Source organism: Aulonocara stuartgranti, assembly GCF_965226115.1.
Source record: "Aulonocara stuartgranti genome assembly, chromosome: 2".
Lineage (NCBI taxonomy): Eukaryota > Metazoa > Chordata > Actinopteri > Cichliformes > Cichlidae > Aulonocara > Aulonocara stuartgranti.
The window spans coordinates 16,860,475-16,884,403 of NC_138940.1; the positions used below are offsets into that span (position 1 = coordinate 16,860,475).

Below are 23,929 nucleotides of genomic sequence, written 5' to 3' on the forward strand. Positions count from 1 at the left end.
AGGCTTTGTTTCTGTTTTCGCTTCTTAGAGCAGAGCAAATGTCAGCATCAGACAAACCTTCTATTATAAATTATTCCAAAGCAAATACTCGTCTGTTAGGAAAACCGCAGTGTGACAGAGAGCTCCTTTAGAACGGTTTAACTGTCTGGGGGAAAACAGGATTTGCATTAATTCGAGGCTTTGTTTTGTTGTTAGCTGCAGGGCAACCTGTTGGTATTCTCCCCTCGTTAGCTGGCAGTGCAGTGCGATTAATCTGAGGCTCAATAATATTGACTCTCTGCTGGGGGTGATTAACACGTAACTCATTTCACCTCATTAACGTCTTCGTAACAGAGCGGCCACTCTTTCGACGGGACGCTGATAAACACGCAAACACGGACAAAACAACACTGTTGACACACGCACACAAACGTAATGCCCAGACACGCAAGAGCAAAACAAACAGGCTCAAATTTACAAACACACACACCCATGAACACACCTGTGATGTAACACGTGATGAGGCGGTTCTCCAACGACACATCAGCGTCCGTGGTCGTCATGTAGACAATGGGTTCGTAGGGAGTGCTGTTCTCCACCACCGAGCCGCGGTACACTTCCTCTGTGAACTTTGGCGGGTTGTCGTTCTCGTCCGTCACCATCACCTCCACCAGGACGCTGGATGACAGTTTTGCGTTGCCGCCGTGGTCAGTGGCGACGACGTTGAACCTGTACACCCTGGTTGCCTCGCAGTCGGTCTCTCGCAGTGTGGTGATCCAGCCGCTCTCCCCGTCGATGGAGAACACCTCAGTAATGTCCAACGCAGTGTCATCGGGCAGCGGCTCCAAGGTGTAGGTCACCACACCGTTGGTGTCTGTGTCCGGGTCGTTGGCCGTTACCTAAAGGTGGATACGTGCAGAGAGTTGTGCTGAGACTGTATCTGAACATGGGATGCTGTTGCAGAATCCAGGTGTTTCTTTAGCTCATACACTGCTGCAGGATTTCACTAAGCTAAGCTAATGCTTAAATAAACAGAAAACCAGGGAAACATCCATAATTCAGCATTTTCAGAGGTATGCACTGAGTTTACCTGTCATCACAGCTTCTGTAAACTCGAAATCAGCTTCTTTGATATAACTGAAAAAAACTGACACCCGAAGTGCCAAAACCTGCAGTTTTTCTGGCATCCAGCAGATGATCCAGCAGAGAGTCAGTCCCACAGACTCCCATGTTGGAATAAACACGTTTACAGTGTGATGCTCAAACTATAATGCTCTCTATAGATAATTTCTCCCACCAAAACACGGGGAGAAAATTATTCTATAACTGACCTGATTAAATTGGATTAAGGCTTACTGTCTGCATTATTAGGGGCATGGCCTCTTTAGTCGTGTCCAAATTCATAGGCTGCATTCTCCTGAGGACCCAGCCTCAGGAGGATGCAGTCTATGTGGGCTGGGTCCTCCGAAGGCCGGGTAGCCCAGAAGTGAGCAGCTGTGAAATTGTACGGTGTAGCCTTCAGATTTGTGTCACGATCTGTCTCGGTGTAGTTTAATAAACTCAGCTGTCTGCTCCTTGCTATCTAAAATATAACAGGACACTGGCGTAAATTCTCAACCATCTCACACTTCTGTTTAATCCGTTTTCTGTTTGATGTTTATTCAGCTGTGTAAAAACTATAACTTTAATCTCAGCCAAACCGATTTACTCAGAAACAAATAAAACACAGAAAATACCCAAACAATAACATTTTTAAGTTATCTAAGTGACCTGTATATCATGGTTAACCTGAGTAGCGAAAGACCGTGGGGGTTTGAAAACGATGTGCTGGGAGTCCGCTGTTTTCAACGGCTCTAGTGAGCCGGCTAGCTATCAATCTGGTGGGTAACAGACATTTCTGAAAACGTCAAAGCACAGGGATAGGTTGGGCCACGAAGGATACACCCGACCCATCCTGAAATCTGGGGAAAAGGAGGACGCATTTGTCGGCCGCATTTGTCGGCCGCATTTGTCGGAGTCTACAAATTTGGACAGCCTTCGTCGCGTCACTGTGAGGTAATCGGCGTATAAATGCAGCTTCATGCAACCTATGAATTTGGACACCCCCTTTGACTGACAGGTGACACACGCAGTTGTAACAGCTAGCTGTCTGCCTGAACTAGACCTCTGGACCATTTTTTTGTGCTGTTGGAGCCTTTTCAATGACATTATCTGACCAATGGTATGTCTGTGGGGAGGTTACTGTACTCTGTCTGAGCTCCAGGCTTGGTGCACAGTGAAATTCTAGCATTTTATTTGGATGTAATGAACACTGATTAGCAGGTATCTGAATCTATGCTAATGTGCATTTTTTGGCACTGCCAGTAGAAAAATACTCCATGTTTACTATGTTGTATGTGTTATATTTGAAGCACCAACTGCTTTTCTCTGAACTTATGAACCAGCCTAAACACATCATGGATTCATTTGTGTGTTGAACAGTTTAAGGAACTTTGATTCTCACAAACTCCTGTCCTGGTTGTTTCTTAGAGGGGGCAGTTGCTCCAGCACATGGTGTATTATTTGGATTTCCACACTGTAGAAGTCCTGGGGAAGTAAGCTAACCAAGGTATCCAAAGTGTGATAGTCTTGCATCCGTGCCTAAATGTCATCCTCTGTAAAAATTGAGAACAAAGCCTTGGCTTTGTCTTGACTCCAGTGGCTTTAAAATCTCTTGGGCTGCTCAACTCTATTATTGAAAGAGCAAACCAATAATGACACCATTTCTACTCAGTCTGCTCTACGCCCAAAAATCACAGGTGATGTTTCCCTTACATTTTTCAATAATGTATTGAAAGGGCTAGTTTAAAAAGATGAATAGTATGAAATCTGAAAATAATCCGCTGTGAGAGCAGCTGGAAGAATAGCATTAAATTTTAATTGCTACATGTGTGGAATATATTTATATATGCAATGATGCAGTTGTTGCACTGAAAGCAGAGTCTAACTTTCCTGAACCTTCGGTAAATATTTCCGCCTAAAGCAGCTTCGTTGGGTGTAAGACCATCCTCAGCAACCTAATGATGATCTGCTACAAAAACAGGTAAGGAAAATCCCTGCTGGAAACTCCCTGTTTACCCAAGGATATCAGAGGAAACAGTCCTTTCTCAGACAGAACATATAATACACTGCAGTCTGGTAACTAGAGTGGATGGGCGAGTTTATAGTGCATTTTTCAGTGTGTATAACAGTTCAGACTTTTATACACACTTTGCTTAAACCATGACGGGTATCAAATGAAGCTTCCTGTGTCTCACCTGAATAACAGTGGTTCCAACAGGCATGTTTTCAGCCAGGAAAGCTCTGTATGGACTTGCATCAAACACTGGCTGGTTGTCGTTGACATCCTGGACTTGAATGCTGACAGAAACCAAAGATGCCACGTCCGTCCCGTTGTGATTCCCCTGGGCAATCACATCTATCTGGTACCACTTTGTCTTTTCGTGGTCAATGCTCTTCTGCAACAACAAAGTTCCACTTTCCTGGTCCAAGCTGAACACTTTGTCTTTGTTGCTTTCAACGGTGTTCCCATTCACCAGGCTGTAAATGAGGGGCATGTCGGAGTCCGCCCTCACAGCGCCGATTTCAGTCCCTATGGGAATGTCCTCTGCAGCCGAGAAGGTGTAAAGTGGCTCGGAAAACTTCGGAAGAGGAACCTCTGGCGGAACAACCTTCACCTGGACGGGGACTGTGGAGTTATAAAAAGGAAGGCTGCCATCACGAGCCTTGACTTTGAAGTTGAAGATCTTGTTCTCCATGCCCACAAGGCTCTCTTTGACACTCACAACTCCGGTGAAAGGGTTTATCTCAATAATGTCTTCGGTCACTTCTTCCGCTTCATCCACCAGGTAGGTGACGTCTGCATTTTTGCCATCATCTGCGTCATAAGCCATGATTTGAATGACTGGGGAGCCTTTATTAACTGTCGACTGGATTGAAACCTGGTATTCAGATGCTTTGAACTGCGGTACATTATCATTCTCATCTGTAAGGATAATCTTGACAGTGCAAAACGCCACTTTACCACCTCCATCTTTAGCCATGACTTTGATTGCTATGACCCTCTGGGAGGGGTTTTCTCTGTCCAGTGGCTGAGTTGTGACAATCTGCCCATCTTTGCTGATTGCAAATTTCTCATCAGCAAGTTTGTTTATGATGGTGTAGTCAACGCTACCGTACGGCCCATCATCTGGGTCGATTGCAGCTAGCCGGATCACGCGAGTTCCCGCCTCTGCGTTTTCGGCCAGCTCTGCTTCATAGACGCTCTGCTTGAAGTATGGATTGTGCCTGTTGCTGTTTATCATATCGATACTGACGGGGGCAGTTTTCTGAAACACGCCATCAGAAACCGCCACAGTCAGGTTATAGTGAGGATCGAGATTCCTCCTGCAGACATTAGAAAAGGAGATGATACCCGAGGATTCGTTTATATTGAAGTACCGGCCTTCATTCCCTGAGAGAATTTTGTACTTGAGGTTATTCAGGTCACCAGTATCAGGGTCTGAAGCTTGGATTTTGATGACAATGTGGCCACACTTTGCCATTTCATCAAGTGTGGCTTTATACCGGGAGCTGTCAAAGTCCGGAGGGTTATCGTTGACATCGGTGACATTTATAGTCACAAAAGTCTCGCTGCTGAGAGGGATGGTCCCATTGTCTGTGGCTTTGATTTTTAAATTAAAATGTTTCCTGCTTTCATAATCCAGCACCTGTTTTGTAACAATCAACCCAGTCTGAGAGTTTATTTTAAAGAAATCACTCTCATCTCCGTGTGTTTTCACCATGTGGAAGGTCAAATCTTTATTTCTACCAGAGTCTTTATCAGAGGCAGAAAGCTTGATCACAGAGGTGTCAACTGGGAGCCCCTCCGCGATATTCACATTGTGCATTAGCTTAGAGAAAACCGGGGCATTATCATTGACATCCTCCACTTCTATTTCAATTGAGGCCTCTGAGAAAGCTCCGGTCACTGAGTCAGTAGCTCTGACTATCAGCACATGCATGGTCTGGCTCTCATAGTCGAGGGGGTTGGTGACTGTCAGCACACCAGTTTTGAAATCAATGTGAAAGTGTTTTGAAGCGTTTTCCTCTTCAAGATTGTAGATGAGCCTGTAACCCTCGGGGTTCCTCGCCTGGACGTGCAGGATGGTGGTGAATGGAGGAACATCTTCAGGGACTTTTAGCGGATACAGAAGAGTCTGGAAGACTGGATTGGTTCGATTCCTCACCTGAATGCTGAGCTGAGCCATGATGCTGTGACTGGGCTCGCCCTCATCTATAGCTGACACCGTTAGTACGTACTTATTCAGGGCATTAAAATCCAGAGGTCTTTGAAGGGACACGTCGCCAATGTCTGGATCTATTCTGAAGAGGCCATAGTCTTCCTCCAAATTGTACACAATGGCTCCGTTTTCTCCCAGATCTCTGTCGATGGCGGTCACTTGATACAAAACATCTCCTGGTTCCGCGTCTTCGGAAATCATCATTGAAAAAGGCAAGTTTAAAAACTGTGGCAAGTTGTCATTGACATCATCTATGAAAACCTTGACCTTGGTGATGGCTGTTCTCGGTGGGGTTCTCATGTCCTGCACTTTAACCACAACGTCATAAACGTCTTGTTCTTCCCGGTCAAAAGGGACTCCTGTGGTTTCGAGTAGGCCTGCTGTTGGGCAGATTGTGAACCTGCCTGCTGGGTTTAGGACAGAGTATAAAAGAGGTTCGTTTAAAAAGCATCCTGTGACTTTGAGCGCTGCTAAAGTTTTGACAGTCTTTATGTTTTCAGAAACGCTCGCTGAATAGACTTTGTGCTCAAATCTGAGGTCACTCTCCGTTAGGTTTGTTACGCTTACGTTGACAATAGCTAAATCTCTGTAGAGGCCGTCAAAGGCTTTGACATGCAGCTGATAAAACGGCCTGAAGTCAGACACGTTGTTCACAGTGATGAGTCCGGTATTGGGGTGAATTGAAAAGGCATTATGAAGATTTCCCTCGGTGATGCTGTATGACACTGCTGAGTCAGCATCATAAGCTGTGATGCACACCACCTCTGCATCTCTGACAGCTGGGAGGATGATGGATGACTCATACACAGAGGCAGTGAATTGTGGTGGGCAGTCATTCAGGTCCAGGATGCGAACAGTGACCTTGGCCGGCTCTGCCGCATACAGCGATGGCTCCCCTGAGTCCTTCACCTGTACCGTGAAGTGATACTCAGCCTTGGTTTCAAAGTCCAGCAGTGAAATTAAGGAGATGGTCCCCATACTCGAGTCTATTCTAAAGACTTTCAGGGCCTCTGGTTCAAGGATTTGATAAGTCAGCAAGGAATTTGAATCTCGATCTGAATCCGAGGCCCGAATGACCAGGGGGGTGTTTCTTTCTCCCATCACCATGCTGTTTATGTGAGCGGACTCACCTATTTGCCCCTGGTACTCCCTCTGCTCAAACACAGGCGCGTTATCATTCTCATCGACCACGTAGATGTGAACGACCGTCCTGGACACGGCTCCAGCTGTGGTGGAAGCTGTAACTCTCAGCTTGTACGAATCGCAGGTCTCATAATCGAGGCGCCCCTGTGTGGAAATCAACCCCGTGTAGGAGTTGATGTAAAATGTTCCGTTCCGGTTACCGCTTTCTATCTCATAATGCACCGCAGCTGGGCTTGAGGCTGACACGGTGACAACGGGAGTACCAATAGCGCTCAGCTCGCTGATCTCCGTCAGGTAATCATCTGAGAGGAAAGTGGGTGGGGTTTGTTCAGAGACCCGGACGTGGATGTGGACAGAGCAGAGGTCGCTGCGCTGAGGAAAACCCTGATCTGTGGCCTTCACAGTCAAGTGGAACAGGTCCTGAGGCTGCAGATCCAAAGATTTGGAGACGCTTATGGATCCCAAGTCTGGATCTATGTTGAAAACGTTGTCGATGTTACCTGCAGGGACACAGAAAAGGAAGTTTGACACAAATAAAATATCCCACTGGTAAAATACCTCAAAAATACCTTTCATTGTTGGCAATCCAAGAAATCAAATCAGCTCCATGCCTTTTATTACTGAGCTTTCAAAATGATGTCTGAAACAAGATCTTTTAGCCCCTTCCTCTTTAAGAAAGTTTTCTTCTGATTGGCTGTTCCTCTTAAATGGAACAGTTTGCCTGAGACGACCATGATGTACTCAGATCCAAATGATCATTATTAGAAACTCAGGAAAAAAGGAAAAGCCATTCAGGTTTAACAAATTTAAGACTGTTATCAATCTAGATATCAAGATATTGAACACACTTCTCTCATATAAACTCCTCTGTTTCAAAAACAGGTGGGTGAACAAAAGCTAAAGTATTCAATGTGAAATTACCTTTGTTTGTTTCCACGATCTACTTTTAGGAAGATTTTCAAAGAATTTGAATTAAAGAGGGATTTTCTTGGATCTGCTGCAGTGATTTAAGCAGAAGCTCCTCTGGGAGACATTTATCTTGCCCACTGCCCATTTTTTTAAAGAAAAAAAGAAGTGTTGAAAGCTGAATCTGAGACAGAACACTTGTAAAGATGGATGTTCTCTGCTGTCTGAAACACAGCAAGCAGGCATAAAGGATTCCACTGCGGCAACTCGGGTCGAGCGCCATGCTCCGTCACGCATTTTCATAACCGCTCTGAACACACACGATAAGCATCAGAGAAAAACCTACAGAGCAGGCCGAAAGCAGGCTTCAGCTGTGAGGTAAGAAAAGATCGAAGAGGAGGAAACTGCAGCTGTGAATACACAGAGACGATTTCTCGGATATCATCGCTGTGCCCTTAAACCTTTCACTTCAAGTGCCTGACACTCAGAGGTTTCCAGCTTTCAAAATGAGAAAAGGGAGCACCATGAATAAAAAGAGAGGCCTGCTCACCAGAGTGCAGCGAGTAGCTGATGTGGGCGTTGCTTCCCATGTCCTTGTCTAGGGCCTTGACCCGGAGGACCTCGGTGCCCGCGTGGGCCAGGTTAGAGACACCGACCTCATAGCGAGGGCTGAGGAAAGCCGGTGAGTGGTCGTTGCAGTCCTCCACGTGAACCACCACCTTTGCAAAGTTCCTCTTCACTGGTATCCCCTGGTCACGCACCTGCAGACGAGCGAGGAGATAATGAACTGCTGGAGGAACAAAGAAACTGAAGGGTTGAATAAAGACAAATAAAAGTCTTACTTTACTGTTCTGATCAGACGAAGAGATTATTTTTCATCTTATTATTCTAATTAACATCAGCATTCAAAGTTCACGCTGTTGGACATTATGGAAAACACAATCTGAGTTTCTTCTTCCATAAACATGTTTGTGGTAGTAAATCAGCAGTTTTCAATACCATGACGGTGAGCGTATGAACGGCGATCTTCTCGTAGTCCAGCTCCTCCGTCATCACCAGCACTCCGCTCTTCGGGTCCAGGTGGAAGAGCTTGGTGCTGTCCGGGTGGAGGCTGCTGTGGATGGAGTAAACCAGCTTGCTGTTGGTGTCACCATCCTGAGCGCTGATCTGTAGGATGTCCTTCCATGGGGAGGTGTCCTCAGGAACCCTCACCTTAAACCCACAGAGAACATTTGGAGGCTGATTACTGTGACCGACAAACAACTGAGAGAAAGAGGACTTCCAAAACATTTTACTGTGAGACTTCATAACCAGCTATTATCGAGTGAATCCAGAGAAGCCTGACATTTTAGTCAGTAGGAACAGCGCAGTGAGAGTTTTTTAAACACACTAAAATAAAATGTAAAGTAAATGCAAGTTGGGCCATCACTGTTGGGCCAAAACCACAGATTGGATGAAATTTCATCCAAACTCACAGAATAAGTATTTTAAACACATTTCAAAATGTTCACGTCACTTTCTGACGTCATCATCAGGACTCCAAACGCTAACTGGTTCCAGTATGCTTGAATCTATTCTCATTAGGGCTGGGCCATATTATACTGTTCATGGTAATACCGGTACAATGTTAGGCAACGATAAGAAAATGAAATATCGCGATAGAAGATGTGCCTTTGTTTTCATACGCACATGGCCAAAAAAGCATGGCGGCAACGGAGAATGAGAAGGGAGAAAGCGGAAAGCAGTGATGTGGAACTGGTTTGGTGTTTGTCCGTCAGATACACAACAAAGCACAGTTTTTTGTAGAACATGCAAGCGGGCTGTCGTTTCTCTCACCTCGTACAGCGGCTCCAGGAAGACGGGCCGATGCTCATTGATGTTCAGCACCTGGACGTAGACCTGCAGTTGGGACACACAGGGTTTGAGAAAATGGATTCTCAGCATGAACAATATCAAATGTGAAAGGTCAAGCTTCAAAACGGCTGATCTGTGACTGCCCGCAGGATCTTGAGTTAGATTCTACAGCAACCCTGAGACTGAAAATGAAGACACAAATGGAGTTGTAGGATGTTTGTATGTGTTGCTGCCACAGCGTGCTGCCATCAGACACGTCGTTTGTTTCCTCTGATGTCAGAAACAGGGAGAAAATGACGTTTGGACGCTTTGATGTATTTGTTTAAGTTCGACTAAACAAGTGGTTTAAACTGTGGCTTCACAAACACAGAAATCTATAAATTCACATGAAAAGTGGCTCGTTGTCTCAGTCCTTTATTTGTCTCATTAAATGAAAAACAGCTGTGAGTTACTGTCACTGTGAGTCAGCCCAGACTCCATTTGTGTGAAGTGCCTCCTTAACAGACAAGGATTATTTTTAGAAGACTAAATGAGACGAACTGGCCCTTTAAATAAACGGCTGACCCAAACTGTTAATTCAGTATCAGCCAAAAGTGTCATGTTCCTCACAAAGTACAGCATCAGGTATCAGAGGGGGCTGTTAAACTGGGTGTTAATGAAATTAAGACCAGGGGTAACAAGGAGACAACCCCCAAAAACACCCACATATGATGTTTGGGGTGAATTCTGTAAGCTGATCAATGTGGCTTCTTTGGTTCCTCAGTACAGATATTCAGCAGAAGTTGTTGAGAGCTGATGTGTTTCGAAGTGTAACTTTTTAACAGTATACTTTTATAATTATAATGAAACTAAAAACTTTGCAGGCCTAACTGAGCCTAATAATTAGCTGGCCTCATTATCTCTTTCTCGCAAACAGCTTCCAAATGTGTGATGTGAGTGCGATGAGGCAGATTTAGTCTCAGGATTTCCTGATGCTAAACATCAAAATATATAAATATCTAATAGCAGTAAACAGAAAAGACAAAGGTCGTCACTTGTTTCAAACACAGGCAGGTAAAAACAATCGAATTCTGCCCTCCAGCCGTTGGTAATGAGTGGAACAACCTTTATTTTATTCACCATCTCATCTCCTCTGTCCACACACCAACACTAAGTGCTGCTGTTATCTGCGCGCTGAAACATCTGTTTATTAGTGAAGAAGAAGACACTTGTGTTCCTAACCTGTGTGATGGCGCTGTGGTGCCCATCTGTGACCCGCACAGTCAGGTTGTAGATGGAGCGCCGGGCCGCATCGAGCTGGCGAGCGATGGAGAGCCTCCCAGTGTTCTTCTGGATGTCAAAGTCTTTTTGCTCATCCCCACCTGAGAGACGAGAGGGGGACAGGTTTGAGTTATTACCATTTAGGCTGATTGTGACGATTATTGGCATCGTTAACACAGATTCACTTTGCAATCTGTGTTAACAATAATTTCTGGGGGGGCATTCAGGGTTGGTGCTGCTGCTTTTCATTTACATGTAATTACACATACAGCCAGTTATGAACCATTATGATATCACCATTATGATGACATCATGTGACCCACACTGAGGCAGCATGCAGAGCGGGTCACTTTCTACTTGAAACAAATGTGTGTCAGACACTCTTGCGCTGGTAAGGCGGGACACACAGACTCATACCAGAGTCCACAGCACAACTCTGTGACGCCTTCTTATTGGCCCACTGAGCCACTCACCTGTCTGCACCACTTGTCCGAGATCTCTGTTTGTTTCCTGTCAACAGCAGCGGTAGATGTTGGATTTGTGGAGCAGCATGCAGTTCGATACTAAACATGTGAACCTTTCCGATGCATCGCTTCCCTTTGATGGTGACCTTTGGTTTGCTTAAACTGAAGCTTGTTTCAAGTTCAAACAGAGCAGAAACTGGTTCGTCTGCTCTCGCGTCCACGCCGGAAAACAGCTGGATGTGCTGCAGTGGCTCATGGTCTGAGGCATGAAATATGATCCACAGAGTTCAGTCTTACTTACAGATAAAGGATTAGAGGCTGAAACACTGTGTGTCTGTTTATAACAAAGATAGGATTGTGAAACCATTTCCTCATCATAATCACGAAGCTAGAAGGATAATGTGTTGCTCAAATAACACCATTCCAAGTATTCCCAGTTGATTACTTTGTAGTATCACCTCTGGTTCGGTAAACAGTTAAAGGAGGGTTCTTATGTGCTTCTCTACTCCACCGCAGCACTCCAAGCTTGCCTCATTCACAGAAGCACTTTGTTCTTTCTATCTAACACTCACATACAACTCAGGGTTCACAATCTCTCCCCAGGATACTTTGGCAGGCAAACTGAAGCAGCCAGGGTTGGAAGCACCAATGAACTGATGCATTGCTGCACCTAATGAGCTGCAGCCAAATCTGAAAACACTAGGTCACCTATTTCTTGAGATATCGTGTCCACAAGACTTTCAGAAAACTTGTCCGAAAACTTTAAACCCATCAAAAAGACTTTTAGTAGGTGTACCTCCACCCATCCACCCTGCGGGCAATGGCAGCACCCTCCCAGGGTAAAAAGGACACAATCAGCTGATTATTGCTGGAACATGACACGGATATATGGCACACTACAGCTGTGACCAATCACAGCTTTCCATCTTTTCATGCACCACGAGAACAGTAAGGGGGCGTCTATAATTAACCTTCATCTCTCTTCCTCCTGGTGTTCGATGTCACAGACACATAGCCATTGACAATAGGCTGAAGGGAATAAAATTCCTCTCAGACTGGACTGCTTTCACACCAACACCGTTCAGTTCGAGTATCTCCAGGAGTTTTATTTTGCCCCTTTTCAGCCTAACGACAGAGTTCTTCACTGGTATTAATGTCTTTTGGGGCCTCATTCTGTGAGTTGGAGTGAAAAGCTACTAAACTGCACTTCAGTCCCATCTTTATCTTTTGATTTTACAGAGGAACACAGACCAGATATTTAAGGGTTTAACTCTGTATGAACCTTATGAGCTGTAGCATCGATGGTTACTCTGCGGTGAAGAGGAAACTTTAGCGTGTTTGTCCTTCTAATCTGTGCACCTGAATCCCATTGTCCGTGGTTATCCAATGAGTTTTCTTGACTTTTTTTGTCACAAATCACTGAACTATGACACATACAGTGATGTACCTGTGCATTTGCTCACTGAGCCCCTCCCACCATCTGTTTATTGCTCTTTTCATACACTTCCTCCCTTTTATCCTTCCTCCCTTCTCTGTCTCTCTTTCTCAGCAGGTTCTGTGGATGTACGTGAGAAAGGTAAGCCTCATGCCTGCTCAGCCAGATGGTGTTTATTACGATATCCTCGTTTCACATGCATGCACGCACACACACACACACTGATATTACTGTGTAACATGATGAGCGAGGCAGTGCAGTGTTATTTTTGCACTAAGCCTTTGATGTCCTCTTGTTCTTTTTTACTTCTTCATCGCACACACACAGTCTCTCATTGGCGTTTGTTCCTGATCGATAGATAATCGGGTCAAGCAATTCACTTTACTGATCGTCTCCAGGGAAAAAAATGATATGATCCCTGCGGACACTGGAGGCTTCTTTAAGAAAAGAATGACCCACAGAAGAAAAAGAGCTTCATCTCAGGAATTTATCTCCGTCTACATAACCTGTGAATGTCGACCAGGGCAAGGTGCCAGTGGCCGGAAGGCCAAGCTTTTTTTCTAGGATTTTGAGCCCTTATATCTCATTAGTACTGCAGACCTCCCAAATCCCACCCCAGCCCTCCAAGACCAAACTAAAGACTAAATCTGCTCTTGTTCAGACCAATGGATCCATCGGTCTGAACGAATTGAAGCAGTTTCACGTCTGTGACGTAGTGGAGACAAACCAGCGCTGAAACTTCACACGTGCATTCTGGGTAGCATGTCAGACTGGTGAGTAACACCTGAACTTCTTACGTCTGAGCCCTGCCTCTCTGTTCAGAAAGCAAAGATTTAACACATGACATGCGAATGTCTCTGTGTGTCTTCCTTTCCTGTGTTTCAGGTGTGAAGTGTTGGACAGGTAAGCCTGCTTCTGAACGTCCTGCAGGGCCTCAGTGGTAGTTGATATGTCATCCCTACATCACCATACAAATGTCTGAGTAATGACTGCCTGTGGGCACTGCGGCAGAGCTGCAGCCACCGCCTATTCAGGGCGAATCGAGGAGGAAGAGTTAACATGACCGGCAACAGACGTCCTGCTGCGCTTTCCCCGTCTAACTGTTCCCAGGCACAAACCTGGAAGTTTTCATTTCTCAACTCGGCCGCCAGCTTCCTTGTTCTCCTGACCTGGCCGAGCCGCCGCAGAGGGGGTCAGGTCAGCTACCCCACCAGGAAAAGCTCATTTTCTCACATCTCCTGCTGCGCGCCGCGAGTCACTGGCCGAGGGTCAGAAAACGAAGATGGACTGTCTTCATTCCTGCGGCGCCGCAGACATACAGCAAATCAGATTCATGACTTACAGGAGCACGCAAACACACAATGAGAGAAGCGTCGTTATCGGCAGAGTTAAAGCTCAACAGCTCACCAACACGTGACTGTGAGCAGCAGGCCGCTGAAGCAAAGGCATCAGTGAGGAGTTCCTCCGTTCATGAACATCAACACGCATTAAAATCAGATGTTTTAAGATCAGAACGAGCTGCGTGTTGCCGAAGTTACTGTAACTAAATGAAGCTGTCGCTCTGCCGGCTGTACGTCTTTATTAACGTTCATATTCAGACTTTAAACTAACGTAATCTCACTGCTGCAAACGTCTCTGTTTGTGTACCTGACGTGATCCTGCAGAGAACTGCTGAGCTGTTTGTGCTCTACAGTTTCCTTCATCTCTGCGCACAGCGCTCTGCTTGCTGTAAAACAACCTCCTGCAGACACGTCCTCCCGCCCACACTGCACATCAACTTCAGCCCAAATTATCATCTGTGCTCAGAAACATGTGGGTGAAGTCTTCACCTGCAGGACCTGCTCTGTCCTGCAGGTCTTCACCTGCAGGACAGAGCAAGACCTGAGCTTGTTCTGATGACGTCTGTCACTCCAAAAACAATGAACACTCGTAGCTTAAAGCTTAAAACCACATCAGGAGCAAAGTAGTAAATCACATGTGCACGATTTATTTCAGACTTAAATCCTGCAAAAGCATCGACAATAAGCCGCTAACAGCTGTGTGAGCACACCTTTAACCTCTAACATGACATGACTGGATTTTTACTGCATATGTGGTTTTCTTTTTTCATTCCTCCTAAGTCTGATCAGTGAAACATGTCTTGGGTTAAATGTCACCTTTCGGGATAAACATTTTATAAACTGCTCTGTCTGAACAGAAGCTGGAGCCTCATCCTAATGCACCCCTCTGGGACCCAATCCAGGACCCAGATCTCAGATCAGTGCCCAGTGAACCTGCAGGGCGCCACATCCATCCACAAACAGCCGGGTTGCATTCCTCGCCTGCTAGCCAACATCCCACTGCTGCCGTTTCCACTTGGCCCTTAACACAGCACGGCGATAGACATCTGATCGGGGGAGGGCAAATCAGAGGAATAAATACCTGATGATATCTGTCTGAGAGAGTCCCATCAGATATCAGCACCCATGTGCCAAACAGTAAAATAAGAGAAGAAGATGGAACCCTGCAAACACAGGAGGAGGAGGAGGCACAGGGTGAAGATTATAAAGATTATCAGTTTTTTTCAGACAAAATGACTCTTACAATTTGAATTTGTGTGTACAAGCTCCTCCATCACAATAAATGTGAGAATGAGCAGACCCGAGCGCCTCCTCTGGGACGCACAGGGTCACGCCCGGGCTCTGGCTCAGACCGAGCTCGGCGCAGCCAGCCGAGCAGGAGGAAGCTCGGTCTTTCTCTGCACGCGTCGCCCCGCCTGGCAGGAAGCACTTGGCAAAACCCTGATGTGTTTTCCTGCAAGCCTCAAAGGGAACAGCCAGCGATGACTTCCACTTGAATGTGATGTCATGCCTCTCATGGATTTCTGTAGAGCTGTCCGTGGCGGCCTCCTGAGAGGAGGGAGGAGGCAGAGGAGGAAAGGCCAGTTGTCCCTGCAGTGGGGATCTGGCAGGTGATGAGAGGAGCTCTGCTGTGTCCTGCTCACAGAGAGAAACGTCCTGCTGATACCGCTGACACCAAGACCTTTTTTTCCTCTCCTCCATCCTTTCCCCCTCTTCAGGCAGCGCCGGCCTTTTGCATTATTTATCCGCTGCTAGTTTTTCTACCTGTTTTCTGAAAGCACTGCAGATTTTTCACTTGTGCACAGACAGAAGCCTGAGATGCCGCCAGGCAAATGTCAGTATGTAACAGCATAATTTCACATGTTTATTCAGTGATTACATGACTGACGAATCAGAAAAGGGAGGATGAATCTGTCCTTCTGAGTCACATCTAACTCCTGGGATTTTTTAAACAGAAAACACACAGGCTGAATTGAAAGTAAGCTGCTGATTGGTGGAAGTCCAGCACAAAAGGAGGGGGAAAACTGAGAAGCACAGACTTTGTTTGATTTAATCACCAGGAAAATCTTTCTACATTCTGACTTCTGTCCTCACTGCAGCAGCTCATCTGAAGGACTGATGACGTAAACCTGACCCCACACCATCTCTAACACTGGCCCCTGGTGATGACATCCAGCTGCAGTGTCATCACAAACATCTGACAAACACACACACGAGATAAAAGCCATGCCAACACTGGAGCTGACACCTCGCCACCTGCTGGAATCATTCATGCAATCTTTGTATTGATCGATGAAATAAACCCTGAACATCGGCGATCAAGAGAAGAGGGAGAAGCTGAAAACATTATCCCACAGATGACTCGCTCCGGGGTCTCTCATCTCGCTGAGTGAACACAGGTCACGGCTCTGGGACCAGTTCACCATGCCTCAGTTATCAATCAAATGTTTTCACGTAAAAAAAACGCCTGCATCAATTTTCTTTATTGCAATAACATGACTGTAGTAATAAACGTCGTGACTGGATCTCTTGAGTCAGGTTCGGTTCGACTGTCACTCTGAGTTTTTCAAGCAATGAACCCGCTCGCTCACTTTTCTGCTCATGCGGGTCGAGTTATGTCGCATGGGAATGTCGGCCTTTCAGTGAAGCCGACACACTTCTGGGGCACTTCTGGCTGAAGCCGAGCAGGCACATTTAGGAAAATTACATAAATCACCAACATCTAAACATTTCCCTCCTCCGGTGCTCTCGTCCTGCACGGGCTGCATTATATTGGTTGACCTTAAGAAAATCACACTACTTCAGCTCATCTGGAAACTCATGAGGATTGATTGTAAAATGATGAGACCCTGTTAGCTGTGACTCTCCGAGTCAGCACTCTGGGCTAAGTGGAAATATGGCGAACGTCAAATATCATTTCCATGGCCGCAGAGTTTAGCGGGAGGAGCGGAGACAGAGAAACTCTGAATCATTACTATGAGCTCAGCCAGCTCTGATGCAGGTGATTCCTCTAATTTGTTTTCTTTGTGGAAGTGGGCGCTCTGCAGGCGTGAATGCAAGCAGCACTTCTCCCCATCATTTGTCTTACTTTCAAGGTCATTACAGCCATTTGTGTGATGCTCGGCTTCCATCAAAGGTCAAACCTCAGAGTGTGTGTGTGGTTCCACTCACCCACGATATCGAACCACTTCTCCCGATGCGGCTCCGTCAAGATGACGCCCACCATCTGAGCGACGCGGTCTGTTTCTATGACAGCAAAGTTGATGTGTGGCTCGACGAACACGATTGGTTCCGCAGAGGCAGGCGGGAGGGCGATCCACTCGATGTTGAGTCGAGCGGTGGATGAATAGGACGGGCTGCCCTGGTCTGTAGCTTTAATCTGGAATAAACAGAGAAACTAAACAGGAAGCTGTGACACACCTGCACATCCAGTCCAGCAGGTAACTGAAAACACTTCCAGCTCACGTCCAGATGTTTTCTTCAGATTCACCAAAAATGACGATTACACCGTCACTCATGTCGCCGCGTCAGATGAACTAACAGCTGAGGGCCTGGACTCACTGGTTACCTATGGTAACTATGGTAACAGTCGTGCCACATACAATAACAATCGCATACTGCTTATGTCATTTTGACTCTAGGGGGCGCTCTGACTGAGTCAGGATCAACACATAGATGCTGACAGACTGAAGGTGTTGCACAACGAGCGCATTCTGAAAAATAAAAAAGACATGAAATTCCTAATTTTTGGGACACAAATCGCAAGTGTGTGTAAAAAAAATCCTTAAATAACAACGGTGAAAAAAAGTGATGATGAGATCCTGACGTCCTGATTTAAGGATGTCAGAGGTGGAAACACATCTGAGGAAACGTAATAATCCGTTCAGAGAGCCGACTGAGCCGGAGCAGAGGTAACCTACGATTATTTTACTATTTCCGTATTGTGAGTGCACTTATTGCCAAATGCAGTGGTCTGATTGGTCAGATCTGTTTGCATCACAAAACATCGGAAAAATTGAGCTTGATAAAATAATCATACATGCAGTAAATTCATCCAATGAGTAAACACTGCGTTAACAACAGGTTTGTAACAGCTTCAGATTCATCAGCCGTATGAAACGTTGACGGGACAAGTAAACTTGCTGTGGTGAAAATTTCTGCAGCACCTACTGTGAGAATATTGTAGCTTTCGGGCAAGAAGTCGCCGTGCGATGTGACCACGCCCGTCACTGGGTCGATTTCAAACTGCTCGTCCACGTTTTCCTGCAGACTGTAGGTTACTGCCGCGTTCGGGCCCTCGTCGTTATCCTGAGCGAGTATCCTGCAGACTTCCTGTTTGCCACCGTCGTGACGCCGTTCAGGCAGCTTGACGTCAAAACGTTTTTCCATGAACTTGGGAGGGTTGTCGTTGGCATCTAGAACCTGGATCACAACGGTGGCGGTGGAGCTCAGAGCCGGAGATCCGTTATCCGACACGATAACCTGAAGGTGAAAAAGAGTTGGAGGGTCAACATCAGAATAATAAAAGCACGATTGATCTTTATATTTACTTTGACTTAATTTTAAACCACTAAATGAATTTCTTGGGGTTTTAAAGCTACGACAAAGATTGCTGGAGGCGGGGGTATTTTTGTGTTGCTGCTAAGAGTTTTCCTTTATTAGGAGTGGGGGAGGTTGGGGTGGAGATGTTCTCCATGTGGTCATGCACCTGTCTTATTTAATCATTAGTTATTATTCATCTCTGGCTCTGTTCCTCAGCTTGTCTTTGTCCCACCTTCCTCCCCTCACACCCAACCAGTCTGACCCTCCCTGAGCCTGGTTCTGTTGGAGGTTTCTTCCTGTTAAAAGGGAGTTTTTCCTTCCCGCTGTCGCCAAAGCGCTTGCTCATAGGGGAGTTATCTGCCTGTTGTTGTTTTCTCTGTAGTATCATTACAAAAAAATGGAGAAGGCTGAGAAGGCTGTTGTTCTAATTTGGAGCTCTATACATAAAACTGATTTGAATAGATAATATCAGAAAAAATAAAAATGGTCTCAGATGGACGGCTCAAATCTCTGAAACTTTGGGTCTGTCCTGAAATGTCACACCAGTTAAGGAAGATTAATTTCCAAGCAGCTGAGATACATTTCTTTTAGTCGGTAGCCAGAAATGTGGTTTGATTTTCTGATGTTGAAATATCTGAACCAGCATCTAAATGTTACCAGTCACATGCCTTTTCTTTCTGCTTTTATCTCATTACACACCTCCGATTGTCCACATAACAACAACATAATTAAATGTAATGACTGTGCACTGATTCCCATTTCTGTGGAAGTTTTAAAGTGGAGCTTCCAACTGAAGTAAAGCTTGTTTCCCTGAGGAAGAATTCCAGTTTTCATACTCTCAGCCTCATGCACTCTTAGTTACACGGTTCATTTATGCCATGCATTTTTTTAACCATATATATCTTAAATATTTAACATGAGCCAACAACACAAACCAACAGAGACACACTAAAAGATGAACTATTGGCCTTTAAAAAAAAAATATTGGAAATAAATAAATAATAATGATCACAACACATTCGGACGGGGCAAAAAAACCTTTTTCACTTTTATTTGTTCGTCTGAAAACTTTCTCGAAAAAATCGTTATGTGTGGGGGGGTTGTGCTATTTCCTGACTCACAGGTCAGCGATCGACTGAACGATCACTAAAATTATAGCATTAAAAAAAGAGCAGCTTCCACACTGACGTCACGTTTGGTGCTCGTTACCCGTGTCAGTAAAGCAGCGAGCACTGCTGTGTATTCTTGATTTATGGGAACGTCGGCGATTCACAGCAGAGCTGGATTTGTGTTCCTGTTTCTGCATCGATCTGATGGGAAGAGAAAATGTTGTTTATCAGAGTCTCACCTCAATACTGTGCTCCGGTTTATCCTCTCGATCCAAAGCTGAGACAGTGCTGATAACACCTGCAAACACAAACACACACACCAAACACAGGTGCTGTTAGCAGGAAGTGAGAGTGCAGGTTACACATAAACAAACAGAGTTGGGAGTTTTTGTGTGTGTGTGTGTTGTGGCGGTTGGGAATGGAGGCGGGTGTCCCTGAGTAGTAACAGAAGAAAACACATTGTATTTTACAGCTCTTGATGTTGTTTCTGTTGTTTTTGTTTTTGAGGGTCACTCAATGTTTGTTTATGTCGCTATAAAAAATTACAACAAACAGCTAAAAAAAAGATGATGATGATGATGGCGGTGTGATGCAGTGCTGAGGTGAAGTCGACCTGAATAAAGACTGATACAGATATCAAACAGGGACAGAGTGAGCGATGGATCGCGTGATAAACTTCTGAAGCAGAGAACAAGCCGCCTTCAACACGACAGAGATCGCATCGAGGAGCTTTGCAAAGGACTTTCTTCTGTTTGTCTAAAAAAAGAAACAGCATCCATTTTTTTTGCATTGTTTAATATCAAGAATAAACTTTCAGAAGACATTAAAAAACCTCCATTTCCTTCCGCTCTCCACTTCAATGTCGTGGGGGCGGGGGCTGGAGCCCATCCCGCTGCCACCAGGCAAAGGCTGGGGCGTCCGGACTCGATCGTTTTCTCACAGAAACTGGAGCTGTCGGTACTGATGCTGGCAGAACAGGAAAAAACTGGAGGCCCATAAACTCAAAATAACCAACAGGAGACAGAAGCATAGAGCGGCTGCTCATAAGGGGAGGGCATCACCTTCAGCATGGCTGGGAGATACGGGAAGCACCTGTGTCACATTACAGGACCAGTGGAATTTACTGTTGAAAGACAAAACCACTATTTTGTCATCCAAAGCTGCTCTACAGTTGGAAATTAGCAATTTGGGTCACCTTACACTCAGAGCACAACACTGACTCATCACTGGGAGGAGGGGTCACTCACAGCCAATCAGATGCTTCCGCCGCATCCGCCTGAGCTCAGTCGGCCTCTGAACTGTGTGACAGGTGATTATCAGACACCGCGAGGGAAACCGCGGCTGACAGTTTGCTGAATCAGCGTGTTTAAGTGTCTGCAGCTGCTGGGAGAAGCGTCCTAGACACACAGCAACAGGCTGGGAAAATACAAGTCTCTGTGTCTCCAACCAAAAGAGGTGTGGGAGCTGCAGACAGAGGAGGGGGTCGTAAGTGCTGCAAAAGAGGCCCCACTGAGCGTCATCGAGTCCTTTTATGACAGAGCAAACAAGCCCTGCTGGGAGGGACAGGTGGGAACGTTAGAAAGTGTGTTCCTGTCATTAGTGCAGATGTGGGAATCACGGCTAAAGCCTCGTCCCTCCCCACCGCCTGTTTTCACTCAGCCATCCAGGACGCCTGTCAAAACCACACGAGGACAAACAGCTGCTTCTGCGTCAGGGGCCGTTCATTCCTTTTTCGCAGGATTCACATCACATTTTTACGTCTCTTCTTTTTTGAATGTGGACTAGTTTCACTTGCTTTTTAATTCAGACATCGCAAATTTCTGAGAACTATTTCAGAAATGCCAATGAGAAAAAAGTTTGAGAATTTTTGTTTGTATGTTACTGAGGGGTAATTAGCAGGTATCTGTGTCTGTGTGACATTCCCACTGAGTCTGTGGATTCAGCTTGATAACAAGGTCGGTGGAGCCTTGGCATTCCAACCTCTCATCCACATACAGTCACTCCTGCCTCCAAAAAGCCAACATGGCAACGGCCAAAACACATTAAGGCTTCAAAGCTGGGCTTTTGGCTGCATCCTTCCTTTACACAGTGTATCGTTCCCGTCTCGATAGACGTAATAATTCAGTCTCAGGCTCTGAGACTGAGAATGTGCTACCCAAGACAGATTTCATATAAAAGTTGGTCTCAGGTGTTGGACTCTTTTTCATGTAAATTTGTTAATAGTAAGAAAAATATCATACATCTTGGTGAGTGCTTTGTGTATATCAAGAATATAAAATACACAATCGCATCATATCACTTTTTGAATCATCAACAGCCTGCAGCCATTTGAGGAATTTGCTGTTGCAAAATGCTAATGAAGTGGGCACATTCCTGACTTGCCTGGCCTTGTCAACAAACAAACACATAATGAAGTGTTCCACGAGATGCTTTTTCTCAAAACACACACGACAATGTTTCATGTGCATTTCTGCATTAAAGCACGAAGCTTCCTCGATTCTTCTCGCCTGAAACGGACACAGCGCTGTGGTCATGAGTCACTTTCATCTTGTCAAGGCACGAGTGGTTTCACCCTCATATTACTAATAAGAGGTTCATTTGTTAACAGTAAGACAAGGTGGGTCATGTTCCAAAGAGGAACAGGTTCCAGGTAACATGATCTCCCTCTGCTTACGCCGTTTTTCTAATCTATATAAGCTAGTACACGATATTTCTTTGATTCTTTGTTGTCAAAGGATTTTAAGGACAGCTCAGTTTGCTGTCTACAAGTAAAAGTCAGAGAGGATGTCAGCACATCCTAAAAGTCTGTTTGATTTAAGCTATGACAGCCTGTGCTCCGACATGGCTCCAGGAGTGTTAGTGACCACTGAAGGCAGAAGATGAGGTCCCAGTTCGAGTCCAGTTCATCCCGTATGAGCTGAAAGAAGCTGAGGTCAGAGCTCTAGAGGCCACAAACTGGCAACTAGGTTTCCTGTTGATTTGGACTTCAGTGAACCACAAAAACCAGTTGCAGACCTCGAAGTCAAAAAGCCTGTTTAGCATTTGTTCTGATGTTTACTGGACCTGTGGAAGCTGCGATTTAATGTAAAAACTATTAGCAAGAGCTCCAACAGCACAAATGTGGTCCACAGTAGGGGTGGGTTTTTATAATCGATTTATCGATTAAAATCGATTCTGGCTTGGATAACGTGAAATCGATTCATTAAAATCCTGAATCGATTTTTTAATATAAATTTATTTTGCCCGAAATGCCAGAATCTCAGGTGAAACCTCACAAAATTTCAACAACCACCAAACAGCTAAGACAGTAAATGAGAGCAGGAACATGGATTCTGCACACACAGCGCAACCCGCGGATCAGAATCAGTCAGATGTCGCCTTTCTCACAGTCGGGGCTAAAAGCCGACAGCTCGCTGATTCTGATCTGTCGGCGGGTCCGCGCTTTGTGTTCACGCCCTTTATGCGCTGATTCTAAAGCTGTTAGTTTGATGTCTCTCCAAACAATATTGACCGAACCAGCAGCAAAAGAAGATCCAAACTACGCTTCACATAAACATCGTCATGTATTCACTCTTACTTTTACTGTTTTGCTTCGACCACGATGCACAGCTCTCTCTCTCTGTACTTCAAGAACAGTTTTTCTTCATTATTCGCTTGCTTGTTACGCACAAGTCTGCCGTTGTTTACAGCGCTGTCGGCCGACGTTTTTTTTCTTTCCGTTTTATATACTTCCAAAAAGAAAACCTAATTTCTGCCGTTCAATACTGAACAAATTTAAACTTTTTAAAATTATGCAAAATGCAAAACACTTAACTGTGTCTCTAATAAAACCGCTGTAACTTCAGAGGTAATGTTCATTTATTGATTAATGGATTTCTTTCGTTTATGATGTACTGCAGAATATTTTTATAAAATCCCAGGCCAGGAAAATCACCTTCATGTTTTTCTGTGTTTCTGTGCATCACAGCAGATGCCTTTAAAGGCATCTGCTGTGATGCACACACTTTTGATAAAGTCTTGCGTGTGTCAGCTTCCTTTTTATAGATACAAAAATATGTAAATGTACTGATCTGAATTATAATATTTCTGACTGTCAAAATTTCCCAGATTCAAATCGAATTGAATCGAATCGAATTAAATCGAATCGAATTAAATCGAATCGTGGATCAATTCGGGACCTTGTGAATCGGAATTGAATCGATTCTAGAAATCAGTGACGATACCCAGCCCTAGTCCACAGGTCCAGTTCAGGAACTCCAGCTAGCTGAGGAGAAGCCTAGCAGGCAGCTAGCAGCTACAGCCACTTGTGTCACCAGCAGTCTTGCCAACTTAGCGACTTTGTCGCTATATTTAGCGAGTTTTCAGATCACCTTAGCGACTTTTTTTCTAAAAAGCAACTAGCGACAAATCTGGCGACTTTTTCTGGTGGTATTGGAGACTTATTTATGACGACTTTTTGACATGAAAACGCGTTTTTTACTCACTTTGTCTCTTCCACGATGTTATTTCTCTCTAAAACACCGTAGGTTACAATTACATTAGCATGAACAATTATGCAAATTAGGCGATGACGTCA

General features: G+C 45.1%; 1 protein-coding gene across 2 annotated transcripts in view; it reads right to left on the reverse strand.

Annotated features, from left to right (window-relative positions):
* The window catches only part of fat2 (FAT atypical cadherin 2), a 92,754-nt gene that overhangs the window by 46,246 nt on the left and 22,579 nt on the right, over positions 1 to 23,929 (reverse strand). For both annotated transcript variants that reach the window (XM_082550953.1, XM_082550954.1), the window contains exons 4-12: positions 19,593 to 19,651; positions 17,873 to 18,184; positions 16,874 to 17,081; positions 10,425 to 10,564; positions 9,186 to 9,248; positions 8,349 to 8,561; positions 7,900 to 8,110; positions 3,276 to 6,943; positions 482 to 878 (exon numbers count right to left, since the gene is read on the reverse strand). In XM_082550953.1, coding sequence (XP_082407079.1) covers positions 482 to 878; positions 3,276 to 6,943; positions 7,900 to 8,110; positions 8,349 to 8,561; positions 9,186 to 9,248; positions 10,425 to 10,564; positions 16,874 to 17,081; positions 17,873 to 18,184; positions 19,593 to 19,651 — 5,271 coding nt within the window. The remainder of the gene's footprint in view (positions 1 to 481; positions 879 to 3,275; positions 6,944 to 7,899; positions 8,111 to 8,348; positions 8,562 to 9,185; positions 9,249 to 10,424; positions 10,565 to 16,873; positions 17,082 to 17,872; positions 18,185 to 19,592; positions 19,652 to 23,929) is intronic.